At 53.9% G+C, this 16761-nt stretch overlaps 2 protein-coding genes across 5 annotated transcripts; both read right to left on the reverse strand.

The window, feature by feature from the left end:
- Window positions 1-4819: 4819 nt before the first annotated feature.
- On the reverse strand, window positions 4820-11017 carry Dok3 (docking protein 3). Of its 4 annotated transcripts, none has more exons than XM_074058770.1 (6): window positions 9793-11017; window positions 8986-9072; window positions 7809-8114; window positions 6044-6143; window positions 5778-5950; window positions 4820-5657 (listed from the first exon to the last, which is right to left on the reverse strand). In XM_074058770.1, exons 2-6 carry the CDS (start codon window positions 9049-9051, stop codon window positions 4968-4970), a joined length of 1335 nt encoding a protein of 444 aa, XP_073914871.1. In that variant the 5' UTR covers window positions 9052-9072; window positions 9793-11017; the 3' UTR covers window positions 4820-4967. The 4 variants fall into 4 exon arrangements, with proteins under 4 accessions (XP_073914871.1, XP_073914869.1, XP_073914870.1 ...); XM_074058768.1 differs by having other exon boundaries at window positions 8986-9157; XM_074058769.1 differs by having other exon boundaries at window positions 9454-11017.
- A 153-nt stretch (window positions 11018-11170) lies between these two features.
- On the reverse strand, window positions 11171-16744 carry Ddx41 (DEAD-box helicase 41). Its single transcript, XM_020162697.2, has 17 exons — window positions 16491-16744; window positions 16289-16399; window positions 15830-15989; window positions 15666-15740; window positions 15493-15553; window positions 15251-15387; window positions 14837-14909; window positions 14553-14706; window positions 14336-14472; window positions 13413-13575; window positions 13049-13180; window positions 12583-12654; window positions 12410-12506; window positions 12111-12260; window positions 11933-12004; window positions 11707-11817; window positions 11171-11509 (listed from the first exon to the last, which is right to left on the reverse strand). The coding sequence occupies exons 1-17, from the start codon at window positions 16515-16517 to the stop codon at window positions 11373-11375; spliced, it is 1869 nt and encodes a 622-aa protein (XP_020018286.1). The 5' UTR covers window positions 16518-16744; the 3' UTR covers window positions 11171-11372.
- Window positions 16745-16761: the final 17 nt, after the last annotated feature.

The raw sequence follows: 16761 nt of genomic DNA on the forward strand, positions 1-16761 counted from the left end.
CTGTTTCAGTGGCATCTTTTTCCTCCCTTGATGTCTTCTCATCTGCCTCATGGCTCCTCTCTTGGCCATCTGATCTTTACACTCACTCCCCAAGACCCTGTTGCTGTCCTGTGGCTTTCATTAACTTTTGTATACTAAGGACTTCCAAGTTAAATGACCAGCCTGGACTCTCCCCAAGTACCCTAGAACCCCACATTTAGTTATCTGTCTAGATGTGTGTTAGATATCTCACATCATCTTTTTCCCAAGTCAAACTTGTTATTTTCCCTCACTCCTTCCTTACCTCAGTGTTATCACCGTTCATACAACTGGTTGAGCAGAAACCATGATGTTATCCTTCCTTTTCCATCTCTGTCATCCACCAGGTCCTGCACATTCCACCTTCAAAATGTTTTCACAGCTAACCCCTGCTACCACTGTTGTACCAGTCACCATCATCTTGTACCTGAACACCTGTCACAGTCTCCTGTCGCCTGCATAATCTTTATGCAGCAGCCACATGATATTTTTTAAAGCAGAGATCACACCTCAGCTTTTTGCATTCAAGTGGGATCACACTGCGCTTAAAATAAAACTAAACTCCTAAGATCTATACAACACCGAGAAACTGGGTCAGCCTCCCATTACTGGCATACTCCATTCAAGCCTCTCTGGTCTTCTCACTGTTCCTCCAATTTTCTCAGCATATTCCTGCCTTAGGGCCTTTGCACTGGCTGTTCCCTATAAAACACTTTTCTCCTTTTCTCCATATATCCAAGCAACAGGCTTTTCACTTTTCTTTGCTCAGATATTGCCTCTTCCAGGGGGCTTTCCCTGATCACCCTCTCTAAAATAGCAATCCCCTGTCACCTCATCAGTGTCACTAGTCCCTTACCCTGCTTTATTTTTTCCACTTGTTGACATTTTTTTTCCTTTTGGTGGGACTGGGGTTTGAACTCAGGGCTTTGCACTTACAAAGCAGGTGCTGTACCACTACTGCTTGAGCCACACTTCCAGTTTATTTTGCTCTGGTTATTTTGGAGATGGGGGGGGGGTGTCTCATGAACTATTTATCCAGGCTGGCCTTGAACTGTGATCCTCCCAATCTCAGCCTCTCTAATAGGTAGGATAACAGGCATGAGTCACTGGCGCCTGACTTGTATTGTTTCTTTCATTCTTTATTCCCATTAGAACGTCAGCCCCGTGAGAGCAGGGGCTTGTTTTGTCCACAGTGCCTACACAGAGTGGATATGAATGAACAGATAAAGGAAGGAAGTATTGCAGAAGTGAAACAGCAAATGAGCAAAAGAGGAAGTGGCTGCCTGGGGATCCTGGCTGTCTTCAAGCAGAAAGGACCCTGCCAAGGGACAGTCCTTGGGCCAGTGAAAGGAAGACTCAGCTTGGATCTAGCAGCCAATCCTTCCAGCCAGGCAGCCCCAGGATAGGAACAGAGCCTGGACTGGGGCACAGCGCCCCCTGGTGTCACGGGTTCTTGCAGCTCCAGGGTTTAGAGCATTTCCAAGGACTTCTTTCCTATGATTTGGTTAGAACATCACAGAGTCACCGTGGAACAGAGGCTTAGGGTTTTGTTGTTGTTGTTTTGAGACAAGGTTTTGCTATATAGCAAGAACTCACTATGTAGCTGTGAACTTGCCATACTCTAGCCTCAGCTCCCAAGTGCTGATTTGAGGCCTAGTTTTTTTTTTTTTTTTTTTGGTGGGAATAGGGTTTGAATTCAAGGCTTTGTGCCTGCAAAGCTGGCACTCAAAGCAGGCACTCTGCTGCTTGAACCACTCCTCTAGTCCATTTTGCTCTGGTTATTTTGGAGCTGGGGTCTTAGGAACTATTTGTCTAAACTGGCCTTGAAACTCGATCCTCCCAATCTCAGCCTCCCAAGTAGCTATGATTACAGGAATGAGCCAGCAGCCCTGGATTTGAGGCTTAAATTTAAATGAAGGAAAGAATGCCAGACCAGGGACTCAAGAGTGCTTGGTTCCAGTTCTGGCCATGACTCCCTGGGTAACCTTCAGTGGGGTCCTAGGGTTTGGTGGCTAGCAAGGGCTGGGCTTGGCTTCCCAGTATGGGGAGGAGGGGCTGCAGCCACCTGACTGGGAGCCTCCTAGCCTCAGCTTGAGCCATGGCAGTCTCATCACCACAGGAAGACTACCTGCCAGGAAGTGCTTCAGCAAGTGACACCAAAATCTGGCTCCCGTGGCACTAACATCCTCTCAGGCTTTGCCCTCTGTGTTCACACGCACCCTGGAACAGCACTGCACTGAACTTGCCCACATTAAAATGGAGAATGCCTTTTATTTTTTTGGCAGCGCTAAGGCTTGCACCCAGGGCCTGATGAAATCAGTACCACTGGATGTGGGCCTAGACATGGGCATTTTTCAAAGGCTTCTAGGTGATTTCATGTGTAGCCAGGCTTGAGCTACACTGCAGTCAAGGCTAGAAGCCTAGAGAACTCTAACAGAAAAGATAGCCAAAGGGGCTGGGGGAAGGTAGTGGTGGAGCCATGACTGGAGCTGTATGGTGGCCTAGCATGTACAAAAGGCCCTGGGAGCTGGGGGGACGGGGGCTCACACCTGTAATCATAGCTACTCAGATCTTGGGCAGAGATCAGGAGGATTGCCATTCAAAACCAGCCTGGGAAAATAGTTTGTGAGACCCTATTTTGAAAAAAAAAAGACCCATCACACACACAACACACAAAAAGGGCTGGTGGAGTGGCTCAAGGTGTAGGCCCTGAGTTCAAACCCCAGTACTGCAAAAACAAAAAAAAGGCCCTAGGTTTGATCCCTAGTGCTGCCAAAAACAAAAATGAAAGGCCAGGAAGGAGAGACCATGACACAGGAGGAAAACCACAAAGAGCAGGTGTCTCAAGAAGGTATGTCAAAAAGGTATGGAGTGTGGAACGCTGCTTCAAAGCTGGCAGAGTCCAGGGTGCTTTCCTTGCTGGGAGCAAGGTGGAGTGGAGTGATAGGAGAAAGGGTGAGACTCGGGTTAGTTAAGGGGAGAACGAGGGGTGAGAAAGTGGAAATGAGAGTAATCAACTCTTTTGAGGAGTTTCACTGTGAAGAGGAACAGAGAAATGGAGAGGTGCCTGAGGGGAATATGAGGTCAAGGAAGGTTTAATATGTGAATTTGTGTGAGGCTAGAAATGATCATGAAAAGGATAACATGATGGTGATGGTGATGGGGTGGTGATGACGATGATGATAATGCTGATAGAATTAATGGGTCCAAAAGAGAAAGGGGAGCTGGGCATCGTAGCAAATACACATAATTCCAGCTCTTGGGAGGCTGAGGCAGCAGGACTGAGAGTTCTAGATTCACCTGGGCTACATAGCAAGAACCTGTCAAAAAAAAGAAAAAGAAAGGAAGGAAGGGAGGGAGGGAGGGGAATGAAAAGAAAAAAATGAAAAGAAAATGTTGGGACTTGAGGCCTGGCTCAAGTGGTAGAGTGCCTGTCCAGCAGGCACAAGGTCCTGAGTTCAAACCCCAGTACTGCCCCCCTGCCAAATATGGGTAGCTAAAGTAGAATTTAGTTCAAGGGGCCAAGAAACCAGATCCTTGAAGGTGTCATCACAGCACACGCATGGGTGATCCAAGAGATGGTGGAGGAATAGCAGAGGGGGAAAGCAGGCACTGAAGTCTTCAGGAAAGTTGTTCATCTCCCTCTGGAAGGTCAGTTCCTTGAGAAGAGGGCTGAGGTTGTCTAGAACACAGCTGTGTACCCAGTGCCTGGCATGAGGTAGGCATTAGTAACTCCAGTGAAGAAATAGTCTTAATACATTTTGCTCTTTTTTTTTAAACAATTTTTTTTTTGTGTGTATGTGGTGCTAGGCATCAAATCCAGGGCCTCAGTTGGGCTCCAGTAGCTCACGGCTATAATCCTAGCTACTTGGGAGGCAGGGATCCGCAGGATCGTGGTTCAAAGTCAGCCCTGGGGAAATAGTTCAAGAGACCTTATCTTGAAAATACCCAACACAAAACAGGGCTGGCTGAGTGGCTTCAGTGGTAGAGCACCTGCCTAACAAGTGTGAAGTCCTAAGTTAAAACCCCAGTGCCACCCAAAACAAAACAAACAAAAAACACCAGGGCCTCATGCACGCTGGGCAAGCCCTCTTCCCCTGATGAGCTCTACCTCACCCCATGTGATATTTTATCTTTATCCTTTACAGTTGAAGAAACTGAGGCTGAAGTTTCTGCGGAAGTATCTGCAAATTGAATTTCAGCAAGAACAAGGGTTTTGGGCTTGCACATCTTTAAATCGTCCCACCTGCCCCTCACCAACATGTAGCCCCCCACTACCTCTTCCCTAGCTTGGGTGTCCTGGCCTTCTCATCAGTCCTTCTCACGTCTGACCATCTCCCTCCCCTGACAATGGCCCTGGCTCATTGCAACACACACACAGCACCTCTGGAGTCATGTCCTCCTTGTCACCTCGGGCCCATGTCTGCCCATCATCAGCCTGGAGAGCCCAGGCAGGCTTGCCGCCTGCTCGGTGGTGCCGTTTGCCTTTCCAGCTCAGTTCAGGGGCACCTCTCCCCTCAGCAAGTCTCCTGTCTCCCTCCACTTGATGGTCCATGCCATTCCTGCTGCACAGAACCACATGAAGCCCAAACTATTTGCAATCTGTCCATCTGCTCAAGTGGATTTGAGCCCACAGGTGGCTGAAGTCAGTCAGGCCCATGTCATCCATGTCCCTAGCGCCCAGTACCGGGCACTGGTGTTTGCTACAATCAATGTGAGGGGGCATGTGCCCATGGGGACCCACAAGTCTTGCTTCTAGGAGCTAAAGTCAGGCAGTGCAACCCTCACAGGCACAACCGAGAGGGGCTGGCAGGCTTTTTTATTGGGAAAACTGTACACTGTACACTGTGGGGAGGGCAGGCCAGAGTAGACAGGGTGTGTGTCACAGGTGTTCATCCTCCCATCTCAAGGAGAACACCTCTGTCCTTCTGCTGCAAGTGCACAGTCTTTCAGGGCCGGTCACAGGGAACAGGGCCCTTCTTCCGTTCACGACTCAGAAGTGTCACCAGCTTGGCTTTGAAGCCTGCTTGAGTGCTGGATCGGCTGGTGCCACCTGCGTCGTCCAACTCCAATTCCAGCAGTCTCCGGTACTGGGCCTCCAGGCTGCTGTCCTGGGCCGGGCTGGGCCAGCTCAGGTCCTCATTGTTGTGGTAGATGGGACTGGCCAAAGGACTGCGACCACCATGGGGGCCCTCTTGAGATCTAGGGGCCCCATTGGGCAGCCCAGAGCTAGGCTCCAGCACACACAGGTTCTCATATAGGTGCTCAGCAGTGGCTGGGGGCCCGCTGGTCCGCTTGCACACTGAGGCATAGAGATCAGATGCTGGCTCTTCACCTGTGGGGCCCAGCAGCAGTGGCAGGCTCTGGGGTCCAGGTTCATCCTTCTGTGCCCTCCTGGAGGTGGGTGGTTCAGACCCTGGTGCCACCTCCCGAAGCTCTCCGGGGGGCTCCAGGGAGGGCAGGGAGGTAGCCCGGGACAGAAGACAGGGCTGGGGCATAGCCAACTCTTTTAGTCGCTCCCGCTGGCGGGCAATGGCAGCAGCCACGGCCCCACACATGTCAGGGGCACGTGAGCTGCTGAAGGCAAAGAGGCCTTCACCTGAGTCACAGCGACGACCAGCCTCAAAGGAGAACACGCCCTGTACACAGGCAACACAGGCGGGGCTCATCAGCGGAGAGGCCTGGCCACTGGCCACTCACTGCCCTTCCGCTGTCCTATAGAGACCTGCTGGTAGGGGAGGGGTTGCCAAGCACCTCACCTTGTCAGAGCCAAACTTGCGCAGGAAATGGTAGGGCCAGCTGTAGAGGGTCTGGGGGCTGGAAGTCTCCCTCAGCTGGATGCCATCTTGGCTCAGCACCAGAAGGTAGGGCCCCTTCAGTTGGCAGCGGGTGGCAGCCTTGGTTCTCTGCACCACCACCTGAAACTCGCCCACTGCAAGCAGACAGCATGGCACCCCATCAGCCCCCAGTAACCCCAGCTCTGAGGGTGGTGGGGCTGAAGTAGCCCAGGGCCTCCCTGACTCACCTTCCTGCCAGGATGAGTAGATGGAGTTGTCCTCCATGGGAACAAGGCTCCTCTTGGGAGACTGAGCCTCAGCTGGCCCCGAGGAAAACTCCCCTGTGCCCTGGGGAATGGGTCAGGTTAGAGGTTGGAGTCCTCCCCGTGGGGCCAGCACTCCAGGACTTCATAGCAGGAAACTGGGTGCCAGTCCCAGTTCTGAGGGACTCCCCCCAACTTGACTCTGGGCACCCCTAAGAGGCTATTCCCCACCTGAACTATGGTGCAGGAGAACTCACTGGGCTCCACCTTGAGGGTGCTGGGCTGGGGTGGAGGACGTGTTTCACTAGGCTGTGTGTGCATCTGACCGCTTGGCGCAGTGAAAGGGTGACACATGAGTGCACCTGCCAGGGAGCAATGCCCAGGCTGCTTTCTCCATCTCAGCATAGCCACCTGCAAGTTGCCTCTGACCTTCCCTACCCCTCATTCTACATCCAGACCTTGAGCTTGTCCTTCAGGCTCTTTCTGACTCTGGGTACCTCTACCACAACCACCTTGATCCACGGGATCATAGCTAGAGCCAAACAGCCATTTCCTTCCTCATCTCCTTGGTTCTGTTCATTTTGTATATATTTAAGCCTTTCTAAAATACACAATTCAGTGTATTTAGTACATTGTTAAGGCTGTGTAGTCATTGTCACTGCCTAACCCCAGAATTTTTCATCACCTAAAATGGAAACCTGGTATTCACTACCAGTCACTCCCATTTCTCCCTCCTGCAGCTCCTGGCACCCACTTATCTGCTTTCTGTCCTTCTGGGTTTGCCTATTCCAGATATTTCATATAAATAGAATCATGCCATATGCATCCTTTTGTGTCTGGCTTCTTTCACTTAACATAAGTGTCTTAGGACTCATCTATGTTGTAGCATGTGTCAGCATTCCATTCCCTTTTTAGGGCTGAATAATATTCCACTGCATGGCTACATAATGGTTTTGTTTATCCATTCACCGGGGGACCAGTGTGAACAGAGATACTGTGAACATTATGTTTAAGTTTTGTTTGAACACTTGCTTCAATTCTCTTGGGTATACACCTAGCAGTTAAATTGCCAGCTCATATGGTAACTCCATGATTAACTTTTTTAAGGAACCACCACACTTGTTCCATTTTGGTCCATCGCAAACCCTATGAGGCTTTACAGCCATCAGCATCGGGCTTAAACACTCCAAAGGCTTCTCCTCTGACTCAGAATGAAATCCCCAGTTCCACACATGGCCTGAGGTGGTTTCAGCTAGCTCCCACCAAACCTTCCAACTTTATCACCTCCTGCATTCTTTCCCCGTTCCCTACCCTCGGGCCCTACCTTCAGTCTGCTCCTGGAACACACCACACTTCTCTCTGCCCCTGGGCCTTTGCCCGTGATGCCCCTTCTGTTCATGAGACTTCTCATGCCTTAGTGGCTGGGATATGCTTTCCTCAGCCCTTTGCCTAATGGGCTCCTATTTGTCATTGGACTCAGGCCTCCGGAGAGGCCTTCCTTGACCCTTTTGCCCTTTTGACTAATGTTCGCCTGTTTACTCCAGCTCCATCCCAGGGTTTCATTTTCATTATAGCAAGCACAGCCATTTGAGATTCATTCTGAGTTTCTGGGCTGTTTCCCAGGCTTGCAGGTGCTGGGCAACACTTACAAAATGACAGGATGTGAGTGAGCAAGGCGATGAGCAAGTATGGGGTGAGTGGTGCCCCAGGCCAGCCCTCAGACTGCCTCGCCCGCCCGCCCTGCACTCACCGGGAATGCCAGCTGGCAGATGGGACCCATCCATGACTGACGGTGCTGTGCAGCCAGCAGGTGGCTTCGCTCTGTGGTGGTGAGCAGGAAAGCACCTGTATCCCGGGGGCAGCTCTCACCATCCGCCGGCAGCACGGACACACAGTCGGCCAGGCGGATGACTCGCCGTTCCCCCCGACGGCCAGGCCCGGTAGCTCTGTCATTTGCTGGCCCTAGGCCGCCATCTCGAATGTCCCAGCTCTCCAGCCGTGCCACACCTGATGGGCCTCCTGCATATAGCAGAGCCCACACCTTCCGCCAGGACTTCTGCAGCAGGGAGGAGAACCTTGGGTGGCAGATTCTCCCTGCCACTTGGCAGTAATAGCTGAGCAGCTATTACTGCCCCAAGACCTCAGGGCACCAAGGAAGGCCTTGCTAGGATGAGCCAGGAAGGGGAAGAGTCCATACTTGGGGTTGGCCAGCCCTGAGTTCAAATCCCACCCCTGCCCCTGTCCTAACTGTGGTCTCTATAACATCAGTGTCCTGTCTCTCAAAGGGTCATGAGGACATTTAGGGCTTCTACTGGATTATGTCTCTCGAGTGTCTAGTGGCGGAGGTGAACCATCTGACACTGCTGTTACATTGGGACATTTAGACCACAGGCCCAGCAGTGGGAAGGAGGCCTCAGCCTCATGCCGGCAAGGAAGGAAACATGCAAATAGCTTCTAGCAAAGGAAACAGACCGTTTATCTGCCTGGGGCAGCAGTGGTAGAGTGGAGCTGTAGGGGTGTGGGGCTTGCTGCCCGCCTGAGGAGAGGTGAACTCCCCTCGTCCTCTCCTCCCATGACAGGGGTGGGGGCCCAGCCTGCGTGTGGCAGTGTTCCACCTCTGGGCACTCCTCCAGCTCAGCCACCAGCACATGGGTCAGAAGGCCCAAGGCTCTGCCCTGCTGGGAGGTTGCGACTCTTAGACCCTTCCCTGATCTTGACTTCCCCCCCCAAAAAATGAGAAAGGGTCTTATGAAGGCCTGGTTAGCCCCAACACTCTCAGGCCCAGGACTGGGTGTGTTCCACTCCTGAATTCCTGGGCTCCACCCCCACCCGGATCCCCCAGGTCTGGGTGGGCTGTCTAGGGCAGAAGCTGCTTTCTCTGGCCACCGCTGGCCTTGGGTAACTGCCTGGTGGCCAGGGGTCCCCACCTTGCCAAACTTGATGTGCTGCTGGTAGAGGATGCCATCCTTGACGGGGGTCTCCACAGACTCCATGGTCACGGCTGTTCTGAAGACCTGAGGAGACTGGTGACAGGCTGGGCAGGAACTCCTCAAACTTCCCCTTCTGGCCACTTCCCCCTCCCTTCATCCAGAAAGGCAGCTGCAGGGGGAGGGGAGCCCAGTGTTCAGAGAAGGAATTGGAGAGCTGCACACATTTCTTCCTTGGGGTTCTGGTCAGCCCAAGGTGCCTACACCTGCCTGGCAAGAACCTCAGGCCACTGGAGGGCAACGGACCCTTGGGCCACAGTTTGAGTCAGCTGGATGTGAGCGTCTGACCACAGGCTGGCTGCCCTGAGTCATGAGCTCCAAGCCCTCCCCCAAGCCCAGGCAGCTGTGTACCTTGTGGAAGGGAAGGGAGCTGTGCCACCCTGCCCCCACCCCAGACCCTCCTCTTACCAGTCTGGCAAACTCCTGGCTCTCCCACTCCAAGTCCTGGTTTGTACCATTAGGTCTGCCTTTTTTTCTTTTCTCTTTTTTTTTTTTTGTGGATCAAACCCAGGGCCTTGTGCATGCTAGGCAACCACGGGTCCTCTGCCTCCGTATGAAATAGTTCTAAGGTTCACTTGCTCCTCTCCACATTCGTAGGCCCTGTTCCACCTGGGCCCACCAGGACTTTACCAACCCCGCTTCTGCCTTTTATGGGTCCAGCCTGGGCTCTTCTGCCCAGCACCCAGAGGTCTGTGTTCTGACTTCAACTTCCCAAGTCACTTCCCCACAGAAAGATCAGCCTCTCACCTCTGTGCTGCTCAGTGGTGGGTCACCTCTTCCTCCCGGAGGCCTTCTCTGACCACTCCTCACTGTTGGGAGAGCACTGGCCCCAAGCACGCACCTCGCATCAGACAGCAGCCCACAGGAGTCCACACCCCTGAACTGCCCCAGCCATGTGTGGGTGGCAGGTCCCCAGTGGGCTCCCCAGAGAGGTCACATGCTCTTTTTTAAAACTTTGCTTCCTGCTGAGTGCCTGGGGTTTTTCTTTTTTTTCCCCTTGGGCCTTGCTAGAGGCCAATATTGGGGCTCTGTGTAAGTCTGAATTCTGGAAACAGTCTTGTCACTCATTCAATACCACCTCTGTGGAAGGACCCTGTAACAAGGCTGAAGAATGCTGTTATGGACCACATATTAGGCAAGGTTATCTCCTAGGCCTTCTGGCTTCTGGCTCTTTGCCCACTCTAGTCTGGGCAGTCCTGAGCTCCTGTAGCTCGGTACCATGTCCTTTGTACTCTTATCGTATCAATTATGAGGAAATGGAGAGTCAGAAAAATCAAGTGAGCTGCCCAAGGCCATGCACCAAGTGACAAACATGGCTGGAGCTGTCCTGATGGGATGAGTATGTTCCTTACAAATGAAGGTCCTTGTGCACAGGAATTGCACAACATACAGTCCCCACACCAGCCTCTGGCCACATGCTGAAATTCGAGTTGCCATGCTGCAAGTCTATTTTATTTATTTATTTTTTTGGCGGCATAGGATTTGAACTTGGCCTCATACTTACTAGGCAGGCATTCTTGCCACCTAAGTCACTCTGCCAGCCTATGCTGGCAGTCCTGTGACAGCATCACCTGGACTCACATCTGAGTCTCCCACCTACCTGTGGCTTCCCAGGCAGGCCTCTGCCTGGCTCACTTGGGTCCTTACAACCCAGGAAGAAGCTGGGTAGAGTGGGACAGTGGGAGCTTGTGTTCTGAACAGCAGTCCTGTGGCACCTGCCACTCTCTCAGTGAATGGAACTGAGGGTTTCTAACTGGAAGCCTGTGCAGGAGGTGGTGGGCAAGAGCCTGAAGCAGGAAGGACTCTCCCAAGGGTCTCCAGAAGTCCCCAAAGCATCACAGGAAAAGGCTGGGTATTATGATGGCCAGCCAGGGAGGCCAGAGACCCAACCATTTCCCTCTGGCTCCCTATTGTCATCCTTCCTTGAGTCAAACCCCAGCATCCTGAGGAGATGCCCAGAGCCCCCTGGGGGGGTGTGTTTGCTACGCACCTCCTTCCACAGTCAAGAAAGCACACTGGCAGCAACAGTGGGATATGACCCACTGCCTCCTCTGGGTGCCAGAAGCCAGAGGGTGAGGCCTGCCCAGGAAGCAGAGGACAGACAGGCAAGACACAGAGGCAGGGCTGTGGATGAGATAGAGGGACTTGTGCTTTAATGGCAGCTGGGGGAGAGGGGAGCAAAAATAGTAATTCTAAGGGCACAGGAAAGCACCCAGGCCAGCTGGGCCAGGGATGCTGGCTTCTTGTCCAGCGGGTGTGTGTGTGTGTGTGTCTGGAGTCCTGGAACTTAGGCCTCTTGGAGAAGAGGAGGAGGGAAGACAGATGGCTCAGAAGTCCATGGAGCTGTGGGCCAGGTAGTCTTTGCGGCCGATGTTGCTGACCTGCTTGGTCTGCATAGCCTCGAGTTTGGGGCAGTCAGTGATCCGATGACCCAGGCCCCCGCAGAAGGCACAGCCACGCTCTCCTGGGAAGATAGGATCAGTGTCAGCAAAGTGACAGAACCAGGACTCAGGCCCTGTACCTTGGCCTCCCATTAGGTCCTGCCAGTCCATCAATGTCCAGCATGGACTTGTTTCATGGTGTTCAGGCTACCTGCCTTCCTGGTCACCTCCCTCCCCTGACCCCACCACTGGGGACTTGTGCCCCCTTATTAGCATTCACCTCCAATGTCCAGCATGGACTCGTCTCCACAGTGCAGCACCTGCAGCACAGGTGGCACCTTCTGCTTGGCCTCTAGTAGCAGAGCCTTGAGATCCATGAGCACTGACTCATCTGTGGAAGAGGGGTAGTGGGAACCATTAGGCCTCACCTGGGTCCCATAGCCAGAACCTGGATGGCCACATATGGAGGACCCAGCAGAGAACTGAGTGGTTCTGGTGACACTCACCACAGGCCTTATTGATGAAGGTGGTGGCAATGCCTGTGTTTCCTGAGCGTCCAGTGCGGCCAATCCGGTGCACTGCAAAGAGAGAAACAGAACCTCTGGCCCGCTGCACAGGCACTGGAGGTCTGGCCTAGTCTTTCTCCCCATCTAGCCCACACCTCCAGCCCTCCAAGCTCCCCACCGTAATTCTCGATCTCCTCAGGCATGTCGTAATTAATGACGTGCTGGATGGCAGGGAAGTCCAGGCCCTTAGAAGCCACATCTGTGGCTACTAGGACATCCTTCTTGCCCTCCCGGAATGCCTCTATGGCCTTGGTCCGTTCCTCCTGGTCTAGGGAAAGTTAGGCAAAAACTTTCAGAGCCATGGTAGGAATTTTGAGAGTACTGGCAGGCTAGCCAGGCAGGGGTAAGGGAATGGGAAGAGAAAGGCAAGGGGCTGCCGTGGTAGCAGGTCCATGCCAACGCAGGAACCACTCTGACCTTTGCCCCCATGAATGGCCACAGCCTCAACCCCCTTGAGCAGCAGGTACTCATGGATGGCATCCACATCTGCCTTCTTCTCCGCAAAGATGAGGACCTATTCAGGAAAGCCGACTTCAGTGGGAGGGCATCCCGCTGACTCCCCCAGCACCAGCCTGACCCACTGTACTCACAGGTGGAGGTGTCTTCTGCAGGCACTCGAGCAGGTACACCATCTTGGCCTCCTCCTTCACGTACTCCACCTCCTGCCATCACAGGAGCCAGGTCAAGTGATACCACCATTAGGCTCACCAGCCATGGCCCTGTTATAGGAGCTGGGCCCCAAATCAGAGCCCAGGAGCCTCTTGCCACCAAGACCTGAGTACTTTAAGAATGGCCCTGGCTGCCTGGTGGAGTGGCTCAAGTGGTAGAGCACCTGCCTAGCAAGTGTGAATCCCTGAGTTCAAACCCCAGTGCCACCAAAAAACAAACAAACAAACAAAAACCATCCATAAGAATGGCCCTGGCTAAAAGCAGGAGGGTTTCAATGAAACCTTGTGGCCCTACAAGGTAAAGCCCCCATCCAATCAGCTTCAAAGGGAGCCTAGCCAGGTCCAGCCCTCACAAGTGAGATTCTGTTCATCAGGAGTGGTTGCCTACCTGGATGACATCCAGGCTGGCGGCTCCAGCACGCCCCACATTGATGGTGACAGGCTTTACCAGGGCACTCTTGGCAAAGTTCTGAATCTTCTTCGGCATGGTGGCACTGAAGAGCAGAGTCTGCCGCTGGCCCTGAGGAAGGGTGTGGGCTAGGGCTGAGGGTGTGAAGGGCTGGGCAGGGCTGGGTGGAGGGCATGGGGGGATGGAGTCTGAGGATGCTGAGCAGCTGAGGTGCAGAGCCTCAAGCAGGAGTGGAGGGTGAGGCAGTGCAGGAGTACTGCTCAGGGCCCTCCCCAGTTGAATGTGGTACATACTGGCTGAGAGGAGGGGTGCAGGAGTGCCTGGACTGACTAGGAATAGACACCTTGAAGTAGGAGAAGATTGTGCGGATGTCGCCCTCGAAGCCCATGTCAATCATGCGGTCAGCCTCATCCAGGGCCAGGTAGCGACAGATGTCTAGGCTGACCATTTTCTTCTGCAGCAAATCCATGAGCCTCCCCGGTGTGGCCACCATCATGTGCACACCGCTGAGGACCGAAGAGAGACCCTGAGGTTGGGTCCACTTGCCTATAACCCACCAATAGGCTCAGTCCTAAGACCTCTTTCAGTCTCCTCATCACTCCCCTCCTCTTCCTGCCCTGTGTTCAGCACACATCCATCTCTTGGAAGAAGAGGCTGCAGCCTTCCAGCCAGCACTTGGCCCGACACACCGTTTGCCTCAGGAGAGGTTTGCTGTCCCAAGCCTCTGCAGAGGCTTTGCCCCAAGCTCCTGCAGCCCCTTCTTAGGCCATGGCTGAGCTCATTTTCCTGGTAGACTGACTTCATCTTTTCTGTCTCTGCCTCTTCGCTGAGCCTGGGAATGCCTCAGAAATAGGAATGGCGTCTGGCCTGTCTGTGAGCCCAGGGCCTGGTCCAGGGCATCTGGCCATGTCTGTTGGGAACTGCACTATGTGGGAAGGACATGGGTACTGCTGGGATCTGGCCCTGTCCCAGTGTCTCAGCCTTCTTGGTTAACCACACTGTCCAACTTTGGCTTTTGTGGACACCCAAGCCCTCACCTCTGTGCTTTCTGCTGGAATTGCCCCTCTTCAAAATTCAAATGGCACCTTCCTGAAAGTCTTCTCTGGCTTCTCTCAGATGCCCTCAGGGGTGGGACATTCCATGTGCTGCATTAAACTTAAGATTGGGCCCACAGGAGGACTCTGTGGAGTAGCTAAACTAAAGGGTCTTTTGCTTCTTTGGAGGCCTTTGAGGGAAGCCCAAGGGACAGGGGTTGCCTGTACGCACTGTCGGATGGTCTCCATCTGCTCTTTCACGGACATGCCTCCGATGCAGAGTGCACAGCGCAGGAGAGGTGAGCTGTCCTCCTGCAGCAGGCGGCAGTAGTACTCCAGTATGCCGTGGGTCTGCCGGGCCAGTTCTCGCTGCAGATACAGAGATGGCGGGGGGCTGGCACCAGAGACGGCCCCAGTCTCCAGCCGGCCCCCCAGCTGGCCCGTCTTACCGAGGGGCAGATGATGAGTCCGTAGGGCCCCTCGCGCTTGGAGAAAGGCAGCCGCTTCTCTTGTTCCAGGCAAAACATGATGACAGGCAGCGTAAACACCAGTGTCTTGCCCGACCCAGTGAAGGCAATACCAATCATGTCCCGGCCAGACAGACTGTTGGGCGAGGACAGCAAGAGGGCCAGGTCCAGCAGAAGAAAGTGGCTCCTTCCCCAGTCCAACACTGGCCATTGCCTCTCCCCACCGTGCGCTATTCAGGGACCCCAGGTTCACAGCGCACACTCACATGGTGGGAATGCCCTGAATCTGAATGGGTGTTGGATGGAGGATGCCTTTCTTCTTCAGGCCTCGCAGAATGGCTGTGGAATACAACAGGTGCTTTATCAGGGTCCCAGAACCTATAAATCTGGCATTTCCCTACAAGATGCAAGTCATGAAACAGGCTCAGGGAGAAAGAGAGAGGAAGAGAGACTTTTCCAATGCCCACTGGTTTACTGGAGCCAGAATTCATACCTAGGTCTAAGCCCAATGTCACTTCCCTATAGAAGCTCTGTAACAGCAGAGGATTGAAAATACGTATGGCTGGGGCATCTGAGAAATAAATCCCTCCATCCCACTGCTGCGTTCGGTGGAGGCTGAGATACAGCCTCACAGAGAGCTTGACTGTAAAAGCACAGTACCTCTCCCTGTTCTCAGGTACCTGCAGGAAACTTCATTTCCTTAAAGCTCTTGATGGGTGGTGGGATACCATCTCCCTCTACCAGGATGTGATACTTCTTCCGTACGCGCTCATGTCGCTCCTCAGACATGCTCAAGACGTAACGGGGTGGTGTCCAACTGTGAGTGGGCAGTAGTGGTCATAGCTGGCTTCACAATGACACTGCCAGTCTCAGCCACACACCATCCTGAGTAAGGGCAACTGTACAGACTGGAAAGATGTACCTGGTTTTGATTGGATCATCATATGTGATGCCCTTGGCCATCTCCTTCACTGACATCAAGGCTGGGGAGACAAACATTCATCAGACATGGCTCCTCCTCCCTGCAGCCAGACCCCCTGAGGTTGGGGGGAGGTTGCTCAGTCCATCTCCTCTTTGTCCTCACTACAACCATACCTCGTCCTTCAGCCACACTCTCCAAAATCTTCTCTTCTTCCTTCAGCTGTTTCTCCTTGGCAGACTCCTTGCGGGCTGAGAAAAGAAACCAAAGTTGTCAGACACCCATACGGTGACCCAGGCTTGGCTTCTCCCCTCCCGCCCAGGCAGTGCTGCCAGCCCACCTTCAGCCTTCTCTTTGAGGTGCTGGTGCTGATCCAGAAGGCTGACGTTGGACTGAGGGCCCAGAGGGATGTCGTCCTCATCTCCCCGCGGCTCACTGCCACTGTCCTGCTGCTCCTCCTCCGCAGCTCCCTTGCGCCTTCGCTGCAGCAGCTTCTGGAGCTGAAGTTCCACCAGTGCCCAAGAGTCAAACCCAAGACAGGGAGGCATCAGGTCCCAGGAGGTTTGCATCCGGATCCTGGTTTTTGTGCGGGGGGTCGCATGCCCCGAAGGCCCACAGCTGCCCAAATCCTCGTTTGTCTCGGGGTCATTCTCCCATGTGCTAACACTGCCTCTTCAGATAATCCCCCCCCCCCCCCCCCGCCACCACCACGAAAAGCCGTTGCAAGGCAGGGGTACCTCCCATCGCTCTGAGACCGGGTCGCCACGCCCCCATTCCTCCTCCGATCCCGGGCCCTCACCAGTAGCTGCCGGCGCTGTCGCAGCGGCACATAGGGCACGTAGTCCTCGTCGTCCTCATCCTCGGCCTCGGAGCGGTTTCCTCCGGCAGTCGCCTCGTCAGTGCGAACCCGCTGCAGACACCCACGAGTCAGGCCTGCGACTCTCCCCGCATCCCCGCCCCACTCCCGCTCCCCACCGCGCGAGCTCCAGCCTCGCTCCCACCTTCCGCTCGGGTTCCGACTCCTCCATCCTTTGCGGCACGCACGCGCCCCACGGCAAAGTCCCGCCTCGTCTTCGAGGAGATCCAATCAGATGTCAGGAAATGGACGTTGGCGCCTAGCAACAACCCTAGGTATGCCGGGTCGCGCAAGGGGACAAACTTCCTTCTGCGCTGTCTGTGGGCGGAAATGTGTGTTTGCCAAGGATGAGGACGCAAAACTTTAAGCATGTCTTTGTGAGACGCTGGAGGACTTGAAGCATGCGCAACCTGGCC

The sequence above is a fragment of the Castor canadensis genome, chromosome 16 (assembly GCF_047511655.1).
Source record: "Castor canadensis chromosome 16, mCasCan1.hap1v2, whole genome shotgun sequence".
In the NCBI taxonomy this organism is placed as follows: Eukaryota; Metazoa; Chordata; class Mammalia; order Rodentia; family Castoridae; genus Castor; species Castor canadensis.